The sequence below is a fragment of the Bipolaris victoriae genome, assembly GCF_000527765.1.
Source record: "Bipolaris victoriae FI3 unplaced genomic scaffold scaffold_16, whole genome shotgun sequence".
NCBI lineage: Eukaryota > Fungi > Ascomycota > Dothideomycetes > Pleosporales > Pleosporaceae > Bipolaris > Bipolaris victoriae.
Window position 1 is genome coordinate 66,461 of NW_014575376.1, and position 17,054 is coordinate 83,514.

The window sequence follows — 17,054 nt, forward strand, 5'->3', positions numbered from 1 at the left end:
CATTTCTTCAGCCTCTTCCCACTTTCCTAGTTTTAATAACACTACTGCAAGGTTATTCAAGCTATTCAGCGTCTCAGGGTGCTCGTGCCCTAATATCTTCTCACGTCCTTGCAGCGCTCGCCGATGCATTTCTTCAGCCTCTTCCCACTTTCCTAGTTTCGATACCACACCTGCAAAATTATTTAAGCTTCTTAACGTGTTTGAGTTCTTATACCCAAATATTTTTTCAGATCCTTGCAGCGCTCGTCGATGCATTTCTTCAGCCTCTCCGTACTTGTGTTGTTCACCTAACACTACTGCCAGGCTATTGGTACAACCAATCGTGGCTCGATGCTCGTTCCCACAAAAACTCTCTAGGCTCTTCAACAACGATCGGCATGTCTCCTCTATAATTTGACATTCTCCCTTAGGCGCACAGTATGCCGTAACTCTCCGAATGATGTTTTCTCGCATACTTAGCACGTCTTCGTCAGTCGTGGCATGGCTTGTGTTTTCTTTGAAGTGCGGCAGCAGCACTCGACACTCTTCCCACGTCCCGTAATCCCCACTTGGAAAAACCATATCCATAGCTCGTGTCGAACTTTTAACCCACTTATCAATCTCCTTCTCTTTCTCTAACCATCGTCTCATCGACAGCTGCACCAAGCGATGCATCGTCACTAACTGCTGCCCGAATTCAACCCTCACGAAAGAGAAGCCGATCAGTGGCGCCAGAGCATCGTTGAATTCTAGTTCGCTAGTCGTACCTTGCACTAATTCTCGTGGGATGCCTTGCTTGTGGAACATGCTCATGAGTGCAAGTAGGTCCGCTGCGGATCGTTTCGTTTTTCGGATGTGTTCAAATGAGATCTGCCATGTCGCTATCACTGCATGCCGTATGCTTGGATCGCGCCGAATGTCCTTCAACTCGTCTTTGCTTAGCAAGTGCACCTGATTGGTTTCGCTTTCGCGAAAGAGATTTAGATAGTTGCCTATCGTGAATGTTTCTCCTAGTGTTTGGATATATGCCGCGGCGTGTGTGATGGCTAGCGGAATGTACTCCAATGCATGAACGAGCGCCTTGGCATCTGCTGGATCTGAATCTATAGGTGACACCTTGGTGTGAAGTAGTTCTACCGCCTCTTCCTCGCTCATCGGTTCTACCTCAATGATACCAGTGTGCTCGCCAACAAGATCTTTTGCTGCAATCTTGTTTCTCGACGTGATCAGGATTGATCCATGTGTCACTTGCGGAAGATAGCTCTCAAGCGAATCACTGTCCTGATTATCGCTGAAGAAGATGTTAGTTTCGTCAACGTTATCCAATATCATTAGCCATTGCCCATTTTGACTGTCCGCCAACCACTCATATACGAGCTGTAGTACATTCTTTTTGGGATCGTCCCATCCAGGCAGCTGAAGCCTTTCGGCAATTCTTTTGTATCCCTGTTGGAACTTTTCGGGGCTACTTGCGTGTATCCACATGACCACCATGTGAGGTGTTTCCTTGCTGGCTCGATATGCGTACTCGATCGCAATCTGTGACTTTCTAAAAATGGGTTAATGCACTTTCTACAAAGAGGATAGATAAGAATACTGACCCCACGCCCCCAAGACCAAAGAGAGCTGTGCGCTTGTGTGAAGGTGCAGCTTTTCTGCGTTCTTTGATCTTGTTGATGATGTCTTCTCGTCCAATGAAGAAGTTATCTTTGGAAAAAGGCACCATGAACAAAGCTTTGCTTGCTAGTAATAGAAGTCACCAATAAGCGTTGTGTCGCACGGCAGTCTTGTAGGCTATGATCTTACGTACAGGTAGCATCTGTCAGTCCCGTAGCAGTACCTTCAGAAGCAGAAGGCGTCTGCTGGTTCTTCAGTTCTTGTTTCACGTATGCTTTCAAAACACCACAGACGGCGCGATATACTTGATCATCTCTACTGGCACACCGAGCCATTTGCATGTGGTTCGCATCGATGCTCTCGACAGTCTCAAATTCTCGCGGAAGGTCGAGCTTGGAAGAGAAGTTGTCCACCACCTAGGATTGTCAGCTTTTCCTAGTGGTTTCTGTGTCGTGCTACCTTTCCTTCCAATCCACGCACACCTGTAACGCCTCGTGCTTCCTGGAAGGAATGAACCTTGAATTTGCCTTTGGACGCGATCTGCTTGAAGTCTTCATGGATGTTATCCAAAACTTCGTTGTTTACTTCAAGTGTCTCAAGAATCTTCTTGTTTGAGTCTTGCATGGCTACACGGGCAAGACTCGATGCAATCTGACCCCAGTCTGCACACCCGCTGCCCCGGTGCGGCGTCCCAAGAAAGACGATGAATCTTGTTCGCTCCCGCATAGTCTCCGATCGGCGGATGGCCTACAGCAACAAAGTTAGCAGCGTTGACGTAGTCTATCACATTTTAGATCGCTTACGTCTTTGAGTATGATTCCACCAAGACTGTGTACTACGAATAAAATTGGTTTCTGTGATGCATTTAGATACAATTCTGGAGGGATCTTGTGTTTTACCCAGCTCATACCTCATTGCAAATTTCTCGCTCCAGTCTAACTGACAAATCTTGACCATGCTGTGAGATACTATTCTGGTTATTGGCTTTGAAGATACCGCCAATGACGTCTGCGTTGTACCCGTACGTCCATATGCAGGCACGGGGGATGTCCGGGACGAGATACTCTTCTGGCCAAAATATGCTAGACGGCGATGACGAAGTAGGGGTTGAGGGAGGGTCCTGGGCTTGTGATATCTCTGGTGCAGGAGATCTAGCCTGTTCTCGTCGGAAAAAGGGCCGTATCCGGAGACTCTTGGACTTCTTGGTAGCATCGCTGCCGATACTATTTGGTTTTGTATTTCCCTCCCACGTTCGTCGAGGATGGCCTCGCAAGCCGTGGATGAATATGATGCTAGACGGTGTCAGTAATTTTGCCAAATGTATGGATGCGATCGTACTTCACACAAAACTCGTCATCATTCTGCGTGCTTGGTGTCAGCCTCGTGAAGTCGAGTCGGTGCACGGCAGCGTAGGATGGTGCCATAGGAGTTGGGCTGGTCGACCAGCACAGTGCGCTTGTTTAGTGAGCAGTATCAAATCTTTTCCAGATGGCAAATCCATCTGGTCAAGTCATGTAAAAAAGTCAAAGAGCAGAAGCTTGAAGGCTGCAACCTGAATGACAGCAGAGCCAAGGCTGTAGCTGATGGAGCCAAATGGAGGAAGGCTGCATTAGTCGGTTTCGACCTCAGCCACGGCGGCTAAATTACGAGCGACTCGATGGAAGAAGCAGACGGGATGGAAGAAAGGAATAGAGACTGTACAAAAATGTTAATGATAGTACCCAGAATAACATAAACAACAAACTGGTATTTACTCACACTAGTCGACTCTCTCCACCTTCCTTCTCAAGCCAACACCCACCCCCAACACTCCACAACCCTCACCCAACCCCATCGACTCCCAAAAAACAGCAACACATAACCACCTACCAAAGCGCAAGCAACATAACAATCACAACCATCACCACCTCAAAAAAACCACATCCAAACATCCATAAAGGAATTAAATTTCAACTCTTAGGATATATATCCAACAACACCTCCACCTTTCTTACTTTCACCTCGCCAGACTAACCCCCCCCCCCTCCAAAAAAACCTCCCCACCTTACTTCACTCGCCATCTTCCCACCACACAAAATACCCTCATATTCGCTTTTTCTGCAGTTACACTCATCTTGCTCTTTGACCTTTTCACCCATTGCTTGCTTTCACCCCCCCCTTTGAAAAAAAGAACATCAGACACACACACATACGCAAAAGGTGAAGAAGGAGAAGGCGAAGCAAGAACAAAGGAACTGCTTAGAGAAGAAGAAAAGAAAAGAAAAACAGACAACAAAACATGTATATAAACACCAATATAATCATCTACCTCTTCTCATCCCTCCCCAACCCAGCCTCAAGCGCAAGAGGCGTCTTCTGACTCTCCCCCGCCTGTCCTGCATTCTCCTCCCCATTCGCAGGTCTCCGTCCAATACGTTGAAGCCAGCACTCTGCACTCTGCACGGTACCATCCACAACCGTCGTAATCTGACCCATCATATCAAGCCCTTCTTTGGCAAAGGCTAGCATACGGTTTGCGCCACGGACTTCGTCACCACCACTACTGCTACCGCTAGTGTTGCGGCTGGCGAGTTGCCAGCGCTGGGGCACGGAGAGGAGCTGGGTGCGGACGACGGTTTGGGCGTTTTGCGGGAGGGCGCCGCCGGTGTAGCGGGACACGGATTGCACGACTGATTGGAGGGTTTGCCAGATATCGGAGGAGAGTTCTTTGATGCGGTCGGCGAAGCGGCGGACTTGGTCGTCCTTGTCGGAATCTACGAGGCCCATTTGTGCCATGTTGCCGTTGAGTTGGGCCTTTTCGTCTTGGGCAATGTTGTGGTTGGTGCTGTTGGACGAAGACTCCCTTTGGTTGCGCAGCGCGGCTTCGTATTCTTCCAGGACCAGCTTGAGTGCACGCATGACGGAGTCAATGTGTGTTGTTGCGCTGCGGAGGAGACCTAGGCAGATTTTCAAGGAGCGCAGTGATGTCTCGGACAGAGCAACACCAAGACCAGAGGTGGTCATGATGAGCTGTGTAGACCAGTTTACGCGACGGTCTTGTGGGGTCTCGGATCGCTGTTCTGGCGCTTTTTGCCCAGCCGTGTCTCCTACAATCGCCTCTTCGTAGTTTGGAGATCTCTGATCATCGTAGGCTGGAAGAGATTCAGAGTAAGAAGATTGAGATCCCCCTCTTGTTCGCGATGCTGCCGCAAGTGCATCATCTACATCCATGGCATCATCTGCAGGACTTGCAATCCTCTGTCTCTTACTTCTAGAACTGTCGCTGTCGCCCTGTTCAAGATCACTAGGCCGGCGATGTCCTTCGCCCAGGTAACGGCGCAGGCTCTTTTCCATGCCGGTTCTTCTACCTACAGACGAAACAGTATTTACTACGGGTGATCCAATATTGCGTTCGAGCAGTTCGGCACCATATTGGACTAGACGCGGCGTGTACCCTTTTGTCGTGTTGTAAGCGGATATGGAGCCATTGATGGAGCTTCCCAACCATGGGTGATTCGAGGTGATTAGCGACAGAAGTGGTTCCGGTGGTTCAGCAGTGGGTGGGCGGGCAGACAATGTGAGAGATCGTGCTGTGGGAGAACGGACAAAGTCTATAGGCTGTAGTTAGTATATGCTTACTCTTTACCATGAGGGCACCACCCCCCACATACCTGGGTTGCCCAGTCCGCTTAGCGCCTCGGCTGCCAATCGTACATCTGGGTCATCCATACTGACGCTCGTTTCCCGTATACTAGACGTGTCCATGGGGCTTCCTACATCTTCGCGTGGCAGGCTTTCTGGCACGCTCGGGAAGGTTGTGCCATTTGGAGCAGGCAAGACGCCCCAATGCGATGCCTCGAAGTTTGTGCGCGGACTGTATTCTATGGACGTGTGTGGCGTATGACGTGGTTTGGTCTCGGGCAGATGCAGCGACTTGATGCCTGGGAGTCTTGCATTGTCGGGGTGATGGTTGTGAGTGGGTATATGGGTTGGTACTGAGGGCAGATGCAGCGACTCAGGCTCGTGCTGGGTGTATGCAGGCGGCGGGGCACGCTGGAGTGGGCGTTCTTGCTCCATTGTGAATTGGCAGGACGTGGTCAAAGAAGGGTGCGGGTTGTGATGCGGGCGACTAGCGGTACCCCACGTACGCTCAGTGCGCGAAGCACGACGGGAGGGTGTTTTGGCAATGCGATCAGATAGTGTACTGTGCTCGACTGGCGAGAGTTGCGCTACGTCGCGCTGCCCTGTTCCCGCGTGCGATCGCAATGCTTAGCAAAGGGTCGGAGAAGCGGGCTCGAATGGGAATGGGGGCTCAGCGGGAGCGGAATCGGATGCCGGGGTGCGGGAGCGCAGAATGAGAGGGGACGTAGCAATGATGTCGTTCAGGGGAGTGAGTGGGCGGCTGGTCACGCACGAGGCAGAGGCAGCATGACAGTCAGAGGAGAAGGGTGGCAGGATGGATTGGCCGGGCTACGGCATTGCTGAGCGGATGTAGGGCCAAGGTGCGAGGGGAGCAAAACGACGGCGATGGCAATGGGAGGCCAGACGAGAGCGCCCGGCGGCAGCAAATTGGGGGTCACCACAAAAGCCATGATTCTCACATGTCAGTCCTATCACATGTCACCGGCGATCCACCCACAGTCCACGCCACCCACTCGTGCTTGGCAACGCAAACGAGACGACAAGGCCCGTTGTGCCGTCAGACCAGACACGAGGGGCTACTACTACGCCGTGCTGTCTGTTTTTTTCTTTCTTACATACATGGATACGATACCGGTAGCCTGCACAGTCCATGATGAGCCACCCCCGACTTCTCTCTGCCTTGCTCGGAGTGTGCATCAAGCCGGGAACTACAAGTACACGCTGGCCGCCGGGCACATGGCGTAATGGCGGCGGATCCCTTGTCAGCCTCGTCTTACCACCATGCTTCACCCCTCAGTTTTGCACGTGTAAATCTGGTCAAGCTTCCCCACATCTGCCCATGAAAAGCTCCGATAGCCGCAAGTGGCAACATCCCAGAAGCAGTAATTTCCATACCAATAACAAAGCAATGAGCGTTTCAACTCTACTACTGCATATAGAGCCCTCACACAATGCCTAAACCGACCCCTTTATCCCCCGCGGACACCAAAAAAGCAGCCTACTCCATTTCCATCACGTGAACGCAAACATCAATACGCCCACACGCCCCACATGCATACACACAATCTCCACATTCACAACAACAACTACAATGGCAAGGCCAAGTTTGACCATTATTATGCATTATCTGTCATTCGAGTATCTTGTACAACGCGTGCGTGGACTGCCCATGTCAAAGCCCAATCCCAACACCACCGTTGTCCTAATGCAATCCGACCGACCAACCATGCTCTTACATGCTTTTATCGTAACACGGGGCAAGCCAAAACCGTCCCACCCCACACATAACAATTACAACAAGTATCAAAATTGCCGACCTAAATTGGCCATGGCGCATCAAGAACGAAGTCATAGGAGCCAGGCCTAACTGGTAGCTCCTCTAGCCAAGCATGGCGCGCTACAGCTGCGCCTCTATAGCCTGCGCAGCCACAACGTCACCCTTTACGCCTTGCGGCTGCGCGTCGCCCGGCCGTTGGGAGTGCCGTTGGGCGAAGATCCAGTAGCAGCGGCGCCACGGGTGATCGAAAGGCGCCTGCGAGCCTCGCCAACGGTGGGGACCTTCTCGTCCTTCATTTCCACGAGAGCGCTGGTAGCCCTGCGGCGGCCCTTGGGAACCGGCTTCTTGTATGTGGCAAAGTAGAATGCCAGGAAGAGGAACAGGTACGAAGTGATAATGCAGATGCCAGAGATGGCGGCAAACTCCTCACCAGCGCACTTGCCCATGTTGGGGATGTGGGGCCAGTAGGTGCTGGTGAAGTAGGTCCATGACGCAAAATAGATGAAGCCTAGGCGGGGGGTTAGCTGTTGTAATGCACTGTCAATTTACGAAGGAACCTACCAAGATCAAGGACGAATTGGGTGATTTGACCGACGGTAATGTACTTCTTCCACCAGATGCGGATGCCTCGGGCGCTCTGGAAGTAGTACCAGTACATGACAACGTGAACCGCCAAGTTCAGGGTGATGACGGGCCATGAGACGGGGGTGTGGCCAATGAGCTGGGTGTAGCAGAGGAGGGCCGTCGCGCCATGGTGGTAGGTGTGGAGGAAAGCTGGAATCCGTTAGCTTTACGATATCTTGACCGCCATTCGGATGCACGTACTCAAAGGCTTCTTCTTCAAGAACAGGAAGCAGGTGTCAATCAGCTCGAGGAATTTGGTGAGGTAGTTGAGCTGTACACATGTGTTAGCCTGGTCTGCAGCGGGCGCCTGTTATGAATACGTACGTAGTAGAGGATAACCAGCTTGTCAGTCCAGCCGCCCTCGTGGTCGCAGATGGCGAAGAAAAGACCCTTCCTGACAACCGTGGGGATGATCTGCTCGGCAAAAAGCAGCAACAGTGTACCGCTAATGGCGGTGAGGTAAAAGTTGTGCAGCTTGAAGAGAAAGCTGAGCTTGAAGGGCTCGCGATTGCGCATAAGCTCCCGGCCGCCGAAAATTACAATGTAGTATACAACAAGTGTGACAACACACGTCTTGAAGGTCGAGAGCGGTGTGACGCCCTGCTCGAAGCGGAAGTCCTGGGGCTTGTAGCCCGCAATGGGCTCAAAGACCTTTTCGAAAATGGGCCATAGAGCCAGGCCAAAAGGACGGTCGAGCGTCGGCACGCCGTATTCAAGCCATTCGGGGTTTCCCATTGTGTTTGTGTATGCGTGCGTGCGTGCGAACTGGCGGGAACAGTGGAAGATTACGGAGTCTGGCGGGAGAGGATGTCAAGTGTTTTGATTCGAATGGCTGCGCCTATCAGGTTTGAGAGGAACAAAATGCGTAATCAAACAATGAGCGGAGGGAAAGAAAAGACGGCAACCACGACCAAGCACACGCAAGGCGCAAAGGAACGACGAAGAAGATGTGTAGAAGTGAATCTCACACCGCGAGGAAGAGGAAGAGTTGATGAGGGTTTTGAAGAAGGGTCAGCGCCAGTTTTCTTGACTACAGCGCCGGAAAGGAGGTCGGAAATGACTGCTAGGGTCTTCCGCCATTGGCGCAGATCTGGCCTATCGAGCGGCTGCTCGTCCGCATTGCGACACTTTGCAGACCGAGGCCAGCCCCTAGCACGCCTGCTGGTGATATCTGCCAAGTCTTACTGGCAGCTCAGATGCATCATGGCAGCCCGCCTACGTCTGCTTGCATGCGGTACCATGCCCACGCCCATGTCGGTACCGTCCATGAATGTTTCAAGACACAGGCAGACCCCAATCCAATCGCCTCCAGTCCCATCCATGCCCCTCCACGTGCTCAGCATGCCATTGCACCCCCAATGCTCAATTCGGTTCCGCAGCCAAACTTTTGCTCACTGTGGAGAGGCCTCGACGTGGCACTCACCAAATGGGAACAAGTGCTCCGGAAATCTTGGCGGCCCGGTCGCCGATACACCGCCCCTTATTGTCGCTGGCACTCACTGTCACTTGTAGCTCGTCCATCAACCTCGACTACCCCGGAACTTCGCTGTCAAGGTACCCATGTAAGCACAATTCCGCATTGCTTCGTACGAACAAGCAGCATCCCAAAACCCTCCCTTCTCCCCCTTATTTCTTTTGGTCATCATAGCACACAACCTACCCCTTGTTTTCAATTCTGCACCTCTTCACACTACTCGCCACCGCCTGTTTTCATATTCCTTTTTTGTTTTCGAAAATAGTCTTAATATTGCGTATACATAGGTGCGCAAAAGTGAAACCCCTAGTAGGCGTCACTCGCACATCTATAAGCCCTCCACAAAAATAGATCCAAAACACCGTTGTTAGAAGAAGAAGAAAGAAACCCGTCCTTCTTTTGGGGGAGCCAGCCAGGGACCTACGCGACCGCTGAATGCCAACATGAACTACAAGCCATACTCCAAAGAGCTACACATAGACCACAAACTATATGGAATGAGACAACATGCACAAGCCATAGGCCTCAAGAGCTCGTGACCCGAGCAATGCTGCTCCCAGAATTTGCTCTCGCTCGTCCAGAAGGCCCTCGCGACGAGACAGCGTGACCAGACGACGAGTTTGGCCGACTGTTGCTACGAGGTCGACCAGCCGAACGACGAGCATTGGATGATACATGGTGCTCCCCTGATGATGAATGGTGCCGTCGCTACAAGGACACAAAGCACAAACACGTCAGATCCACTCGAACCAAAAGCCAATGCCTGGACAAGAAGAAGACAGAGAGAGTGAGAGAGTATAGAAAAAAAAAGACCTAGGAGTCTAGGAATATAATTAAGAGTACACCGATTCGGCCACACAGAATGCTCATCTCGAGTTCTAGGGACTTAAGAATCAACGTACCGAGGTTTGGCTGCCTTGACGCTCATAATCTTTCGGCCGCCTGTCTCTCGATGTCGTCCCATCGTCCTGAAGACGCAGGTTTTCCAGTCGTCCTTGAGCTGAATCGTCCACACGTCCTGATGACTTCTCCGCCGTGCCATTTGCGCGTGATTCTGCAAGCTTGGCCAATCTGTCCCAGCGATCTTGTCGACTTTGCTGCCTTTGTGTCGCGTTGTTTTGCGATTCGGCATAGTCGTGCGAGCAGTCGTCAAAGAGCTGAGGGTTGACTTCCATGAATAGCTTCATAGCATTGTATACCATACCATGAATCGTTCTACACATAATTGTTAGCCTCCAAGACTTTGCTTACGACATGGTGCTGCATCATACCGGTTCCAGTGTCCCTTTGAGTTTTCGTACAATGGTGCAAACATGATTGGCAGAATGACTTCGACGTTGTCGCTGACAAGATTGCAGAAGTATTCGTTATTCCAGAAGTAGAGTGCTCGCTCTGCAACCTGGAAGTGGGGGCTGGCGACCGACTTGGCTAATTGGTTGAACAAAGGCTCTTGCACCTTTGCAAACTCGGCAGGGTCCATGACTTCAAATATGTCTTCAACTTCGTTCAGGAACATGACCTCCTTGGTGCTGTTCACCTTGGGCCAATATCGGAGAAGACCCAAAACAACCTGCACATGTTAGCCTAGCTTGTTGGACTGGGCATCTAACCTTACCTCTTCTGTCAAAGCTGCATCCTTTTCTAGGAACTGAACAATGCAGTATGCCAGCTGTGGATGATACATGCTCAGACTCTTTACCTTGTGCAGCGGAATGAGCACCCTTGTCAGGAAAAGCTTGTGCTCTTCCTTCAAGGGCAGAGCAAAACCGTTAATGATGGAGCCGAGGATTTCGAGAAGCTCGGCAATTCCGTTAAATCGTTCCGTCTCATAGATGAATTGGAAGAAGACATTGTTGATGGACCGACGAATGTAGGAGCGGAGGTTTAGGAATTTGCCGTATATGCGATGAAGCGTCGTCTTCAAAAAGTCGCGTTCTCTGGGGTCTTCGGAATCGAAAAGCTCAAGTAGCTGGGAAGATTAGCTGCAGGACTGGTAATTGTTAAAAAATCAGGTACATACGTTGAGCACAAAACTGTGGTCTATGTATGCTTTGGCAATGTTTGTGTTGAAGTCCTGGCTCTCAATGAAGCGCAGGAAGAATTCGTAGACGACTTGAATGTGTGGCCATGCAACCTCCAACACAGGCTCGTCTTCTTCGGGGTCAAAAGCCTCGCCTTGTGGGTTCATGGGAGGTGGAATGGGTCGGAACAAGTTCTTAGCAAACATTTCCACGACGCGAGGATACATCTTCTCTGTAATGACCTGACGATTGTTGGCAACGTAGTCGAGCAACTCGTGCAGGGCCAGGCGCTTGATCTCCTTGGACTTCATGTCGCCGCTGGCATCGTTGAAATCGAAGATGATGTTGCATTGGTCGATCTTCTGCATGAACAGTTCCTCCCGCTTGTTTGGAGGCACCTCGTGGAATCCGGGTAGCTTCTCCAGTTCACGCTGACGCTGATCGGAAATGTCAAAACGCGATGAATGCTGCCTCTTTGGAGTCCTTATACCCTCAATATTGTCCTTGGGGGTCGCTTGAAGACGGTCGAATATGCCCGACTTCTGGCCCGCCTTTGGAGGCGCAAGGTCGCCAGGCATGGTCTCGGCAGCGCCAGGAGGGGGAACGTGCTGCAAGAATACTTAGTCTACGCAGGCCTTCTACATAAGTATGATGGGCAAGAGTACTTACAGGAGCGCTCGGGCTGATGACGACGCTCGGCGCCAGGGGCTGTCCAAGTCTAGAAGGCGTGCCTGGACCTGCAGCACCAGCATTGCCAGCATTGCCAGGACCCATCAGGCCCTGTCCAGCAAATGACTGCTGCCCACCTGCTAGAGAGCCCGACGAAGGCTGCTGGTTCTGTTGTAGCGACCCGTGGTGGGCTGCGGCGCCATCAGTAGCGGGCTGGTTCTTGCTTCGCGCGTCGGTGAGCTGCGTCTGTGATGAGGAAGGAGTGGCCTGGGCGGAGCCCGAGGGAGAATTCGAGGCACCGAGCGACGGCGAAGCAGTGCCCGAGTTTGAGTCCTTCTTCTTGGACGACTTTCCATCCTTGCTTCGAGAAAGCTGTTCAGACTAGACATGTTAGCCTCCGCGCATAGAGAGGGGCAGGGCACCGGGCGGTGGCCGCAGCGCAAGGGTTCAAGGAGGAAACGGAGACTTACGACCCTTTGCCGGAAACCCTTCATGATTGTGCAGGAGCGCTCAGGGCCAGGTCAAGCGCTGCGGAGGTGTCTGCGGAGACGGGCGTCCGAAATTGAGGCGGGCCTCTGGGCGTGTATCGAGGGGGGTCGCAATCCAAGAGCGCCAATGGGGTGCCAGAAGAGGAGCGCAGGCAGGGGAAATGACGACTGGGCAGGCGTGCAAGTCAGGTCGACATGGAGGACGAGGGGACGCGTGAGATGGTGGATGGAGGCTAGTGTGTAGCCGTCTTGGGATGCAGCACGGGGAGTCGGTGGAGGGCAGAGCTCGCGAGAGGGGGGAGGGAACAGAAGGCAGCTGAGGGGAGCCCCAACAACGGTGTGGTGACGTAGAGGCGAACCGGCAGAGAGAGCGAGGCGTGTAACTGAAGAGCTGGAGATGAGAGAATGAGCAGGTCGTCAACTGACAACTCAGGGCTGCTGCCAGACAGACGGCGTCGAGTGATTCGCGCTAGCCGTCCCGTAGCGAGGCCGTGCGTTTGGGATGTCGAGAGCCCCGCCGCGGCCGTCACGACATCATACACCCGATAGCACATGTACATACACACGGCCATGCGGCGACGGGCGCTTTGAGAGATGCGAGCCAGGGGCAGCGAAGGAGACAACGCACATAGACGACAAATAGGCTTTGGCGGCGTTGCATGGCTGCACGTCACCTGACCACCCGCGCCCATAACGAGCCATAAGGCAGATCCCCAGCACCATATATAGTAAGTAGTACTTTAGAGGGACGCTGCAAACGGGGCCTCGCATGCTCAGGGTCTGTGTGTGCGCCCTATTTGATAGTCCTTCTGCCGTGCTCGGGCAGACTCTGCAAAACACCACCACACGAGAGACTGCGTGTAGTTATACTCTGTGCCCTGTGAACAAAAAAATCTGTTGCAGTGCGCCATGAGTGACGAACAATCCACGCCCAATGCAAACGGCGAAAGCCAGCATGCATCGTGGCTGCCTATTCCATCGCGTGCCATCTCGGTTGTCGAGCATCCAGCCATCATCAAGAACGTGGAAAAGGGCATTGCCTCGTTGGGCGGGCCTATCAAGCTGAGCAAGGTCAGCAAAAGTCTTTGTACTACAACTCCATGCCACACCCGCATGCTAACACGTAACCCAAGGGCCTGCGATCGAAACTGGAAACCACCGTTAACGCGGAGGGCGATGATGAACTGAAGAAGCTCATCTCTGTCTCTCTTCGTCCCGACGACCCCTTCGCCAAGCGTTTGCTATCCACCCCAGTGCGCACCAACAACCTACTCCTCAAAGTCACAGTCCCCAAGCGAACGGGTCGCAAACGAAAGCGCGGCACTGCGGGGCCCTTTCTTGCTGAAGACGACATAGCCCGTGACAACAATCAGACATACGTCGATGCGCCAACAATCTACCGAAGCATCCAAGACAATGCATCCACATACAAGGTTGCTCTTGTTGGTGTAGTTGACGAGACTCACCGGTTCAGGAGTAAGTGCTGACTTCCTGACCACATTGAGTATCTGGTGCTGACTACTTAGATATGCCTGACTTGCAGTATGCCGCTTCTCACAACGACACAATGCTCGGCTTGCGTGATCACATTCTTTCCAGACGATGTAAGATTGAGTCCAAGTAGTCCCAAGACATGACTGATAATTTTTCAGATGACAAAGTAAAGAACTACAACATCAACACAGCAGCTGGTGCAGATCTCACCAAGACTGTCGGCCCATCTGCAGAGTTTCTGCAAATGCCAATCGCTTTCAACTACCGGTATGGTTACAATTCTGCGAATCCAACATTTACTAACCCCTAGCTAGATTCCAGCAAAACTCCAATGTCAAATACACCGACCAAGGTGTTGTCAATGTGCAGAGAAGTCTGTCTTATAACGCATACACCATTGTCAAACCCACCGACGAGCATGTGCCAAATGGACCGAGACCCAACCTACCCGCAGAGAGGGATCTCTCGCCTTATATGCAGTCGTTGATCGCCAACATTAGAGCCTTGCTCCTTGAACGACCTATTGTCACTCGTCAACTTCTGTACAACAGACTCGGGTGGAGCAAGCGAACCAAGCTCCGGCAAGCAGCTATATACTGTGGGTATTTCTTCGAGAGTGGACCTTGGCGAGAAGCACTTGTGCGTTGGGGGGTAGACCCTCGTAAGGATCCTGAATACCGCAAGTACCAAACGGTGTCTTTTCTCTCATATCTCAAATCGGGTATATCAAAACACCGCGCAGTTTTCGACCAACACGTCATGAAGCTAGCCAAGATGTCTCCGGAAGAGCTGGAGTCTGAGCATACTTTTGACGGTGTTCATGTCTCACAAACTGGAAATCTATTCCAATTCTGCGACATCACCGACCCTCTGATTTCGAAAATTCTTTCTACAAAGGATATCAGGACGACGTGTGCGCCGACCTTTCAAGGATGGTATCATGTGGGGACATGGGCTAAGGCGACGGTGATACTAAAGGATAAGATGAACACAATCATTGGTGGCGAGAAACCAGATGACTCAATATACCAGCGTATTGTCGACTGGCCGGAACTATGGGACGACAAGGAAATGGCAGCTCAATATAAAGCAGAGATAGATGACCGCCAGGTACACCAAGAAAAGAGAAGAGAACACCAGGTTATGCACAACGTCCGTTGGGCTGCAAGAAACCCGCGATACGCTTTCGAGAAAATGGAGGCAGAAAACGAACAAGAAAGGGAAGTGGATGATGCGGAGAATTTGGAAGACGTTGATGTTCCCGAAGATATGACAGAAGATCCTGTCATGGCTGACACGGTCTTGGATGCAGACCTCGACGCAGATGACGAGGGTGCTGACCAAGGTGGCGAGGGTGATGATGGCGATGATGAAGATAAAGAAGATACGATGCCAGATGATGAGTTGGACGAGGACATGTACGGGAGCTCAGACGGTGAAGATGACAATGATAGCCCTATCATGTCTATTCGAGCCACGTCCGAGGGCCCCGCGCCTTTTGGAGGATACTATAGGGTATAGGCGATACAAACTGATTCCCATAGATATTAGTGAGACATGAAGTGCATTTTTTTTATTCTCTGATACTGAACTAGCGCAACTTTGACTTGAAAATGACTCTTTCGTTGATGAGCTGGTTGCTGCAAAACCCCACACAGGTTTGGGAACACGTGAATTGGAAACAGCGCACTCAAGTTCAATGGACCATCGTAACACTAATGACTCCCTGATATTCATATAGATCAAGGAAACAGGTATACTTAGTACGCAGTATATGCATGCGGGGTGTCAGGACTATGCTTTCAGCCTTGGGTATAGTGATAGTAAGAGCGACCCACTTTTCCATGCTTGGCTTGGGTGCAACTCGGATCGTCTGAGCTTTCGTTTTCATAACCTCACGCGAAATCGCACCACCACCGACATCACCCCTCGCCCACGCAACGCCGGCTCAACCGTCCAGTAGCCCCCCTCATCACCTCGAAAAGCTAGCCGCCAGCTAATTGAACCGCACCATGCTCTTCATGCGCGCCGCGTCAAAGGTCAGCCGGGTGGCAGTCCCGGCCTACCGAGCACCTACCGTTGCATTGAACGCTCAGCGCACCTTCTCGCAGTCGGCTATCCGAAAGAGCGATGCGCACGCTGAAGAGACGTTTGAGGAGTTTACCGCCAGGTACGAGGAATCCATGGAGGGGCTTGGACGATTGGGGAGAAATAGTGGGACCACGAACTACGGACAGCCATTGGGTTCGATTGACCGCATCTAGAGCTGCAGCGCTGACTTTTGTGTCTCCATTGTAGATATGAGAAGGAGTTCGAGAAGGTCAATGATGTTTTTGAGCTTCAGGTATGTTTGTTGTGCCCCAGCATACGGCCCGCACCGGTATCACCCGAGCTGCATTGAGCCAGCTGGTGGACTGCTGTGAATGAGAGCTATGCGCTAACACGTTGCAGCGAAACCTGAACAACTGCTTCGCCTACGATCTCGTCCCCTCCCCCGCAGTCATCACTGCCGCTCTCCGCGCTGCCAGGCGTGTCAATGACTTCCCCTCGGCTGTCCGAGTTTTCGAGGGTACGTTTCTCATTATACCCCGCCCATGTGTATCTGGACGGTTTACGCAGCGGCGGGGCGTGGAACATGTCACAAGATGATGCAACTTTGGGGTGTGACCAGCCACGGAGCTTTGATTACTAACATACGTCACAGGTATCAAGTTCAAGGTGGAGAACAAGGGCCAATACGCCGAGTACCTTCAGGAGCTTGAGCCGATACGCGAGGAGCTTGGTATTCCCCTCAAGGAGACCCTCTACCCTGAGGAGAAGTAGATCGCAGGCTGGTATGCTCGCTATCCGATTATCTCCTTCTTGACATCGAATACTTCGGAGCGCCCAATGTAAATGCCATATTCCAATTTCCTTTACTAGACAGAAGACCGGAAGCGAACGTGGCCTGTACAACTGTGTGATGTATTGCAGCATGAATGGTGGTCAACGTATGCCAAGGCGGGTTGGTGGTGATGCAGAGTGCAGATATTTAGATGCAGCAGGTAGATGGAATGGGATTTGCAAGTTCAAACATATTTAGGACATGCTCGAAATCTTGATAATTCGGTAGGCATATGTGGTAGTACGAATATCATATATCCTCGTTCGAACACACAAAATATCTCTAGTCAGGGTTGCAATCATCAACACACTTGCCGGCGGACACGATAGGCTCAATGCCACAGACCGGGGATTTGTAAACGCCGATGGCGCTAAGCCCAACTCGCACAGACGCAGGGGCAAAGCAG

General features: G+C 51.8%; 6 protein-coding genes across 6 annotated transcripts in view; 2 read left to right on the forward strand and 4 right to left on the reverse strand.

Annotated features, from left to right (window-relative positions):
• COCVIDRAFT_91008 (hypothetical protein) overlaps nt 1–3,053 on the reverse strand; it is a gene marked incomplete at both ends in the record, with an annotated part of 3,690 nt that extends 637 nt beyond the window's left edge. Inside the window, 7 exons of the mRNA XM_014704272.1 lie at nt 171–1,524; nt 1,577–1,713; nt 1,790–2,012; nt 2,056–2,343; nt 2,400–2,450; nt 2,507–2,888; nt 2,935–3,053. Coding sequence (XP_014559758.1) covers nt 171–1,524; nt 1,577–1,713; nt 1,790–2,012; nt 2,056–2,343; nt 2,400–2,450; nt 2,507–2,888; nt 2,935–3,053 — 2,554 coding nt within the window. The remainder of the gene's footprint in view (nt 1–170; nt 1,525–1,576; nt 1,714–1,789; nt 2,013–2,055; nt 2,344–2,399; nt 2,451–2,506; nt 2,889–2,934) is intronic.
• An 847-nt stretch (nt 3,054–3,900) lies between these two features.
• On the reverse strand, nt 3,901–5,652 carry COCVIDRAFT_35038 (hypothetical protein; the record flags this gene model as incomplete). Its single annotated transcript, XM_014704273.1, has 2 exons — nt 3,901–5,186; nt 5,247–5,652. The coding sequence occupies 2 exons, from the start codon at nt 5,650–5,652 to the stop codon at nt 3,901–3,903; spliced, it is 1,692 nt and encodes a 563-aa protein (XP_014559759.1).
• A 1,506-nt stretch (nt 5,653–7,158) lies between these two features.
• Nucleotides 7,159–8,353, reverse strand: COCVIDRAFT_13343 (hypothetical protein; the record flags this gene model as incomplete). The annotated part of the gene is made up of 4 exons (XM_014704214.1): nt 7,159–7,502; nt 7,556–7,768; nt 7,820–7,889; nt 7,943–8,353. 4 exons carry the CDS (start codon nt 8,351–8,353, stop codon nt 7,159–7,161), a joined length of 1,038 nt encoding a protein of 345 aa, XP_014559700.1.
• A 1,632-nt stretch (nt 8,354–9,985) lies between these two features.
• COCVIDRAFT_90779 (hypothetical protein) lies at nt 9,986–12,276 on the reverse strand (the record flags this gene model as incomplete). The annotated part of the gene is made up of 6 exons (XM_014704274.1): nt 9,986–10,307; nt 10,364–10,662; nt 10,708–11,061; nt 11,113–11,721; nt 11,783–12,163; nt 12,253–12,276. 6 exons carry the CDS (start codon nt 12,274–12,276, stop codon nt 9,986–9,988), a joined length of 1,989 nt encoding a protein of 662 aa, XP_014559760.1.
• Nucleotides 12,277–13,179: 903 nt separating this feature from the next.
• On the forward strand, nt 13,180–15,285 carry COCVIDRAFT_35041 (hypothetical protein; the record flags this gene model as incomplete). The annotated part of the gene is made up of 5 exons (XM_014704275.1): nt 13,180–13,341; nt 13,404–13,746; nt 13,797–13,874; nt 13,923–14,031; nt 14,079–15,285. The coding sequence occupies 5 exons, from the start codon at nt 13,180–13,182 to the stop codon at nt 15,283–15,285; spliced, it is 1,899 nt and encodes a 632-aa protein (XP_014559761.1).
• A 491-nt stretch (nt 15,286–15,776) lies between these two features.
• On the forward strand, nt 15,777–16,587 carry COCVIDRAFT_23955 (hypothetical protein; the record flags this gene model as incomplete). Its single annotated transcript, XM_014704238.1, has 4 exons — nt 15,777–15,934; nt 16,063–16,108; nt 16,216–16,333; nt 16,469–16,587. 4 exons carry the CDS (start codon nt 15,777–15,779, stop codon nt 16,585–16,587), a joined length of 441 nt encoding a protein of 146 aa, XP_014559724.1.
• Between the last annotated feature and the right edge of the window lie 467 nt (nt 16,588–17,054).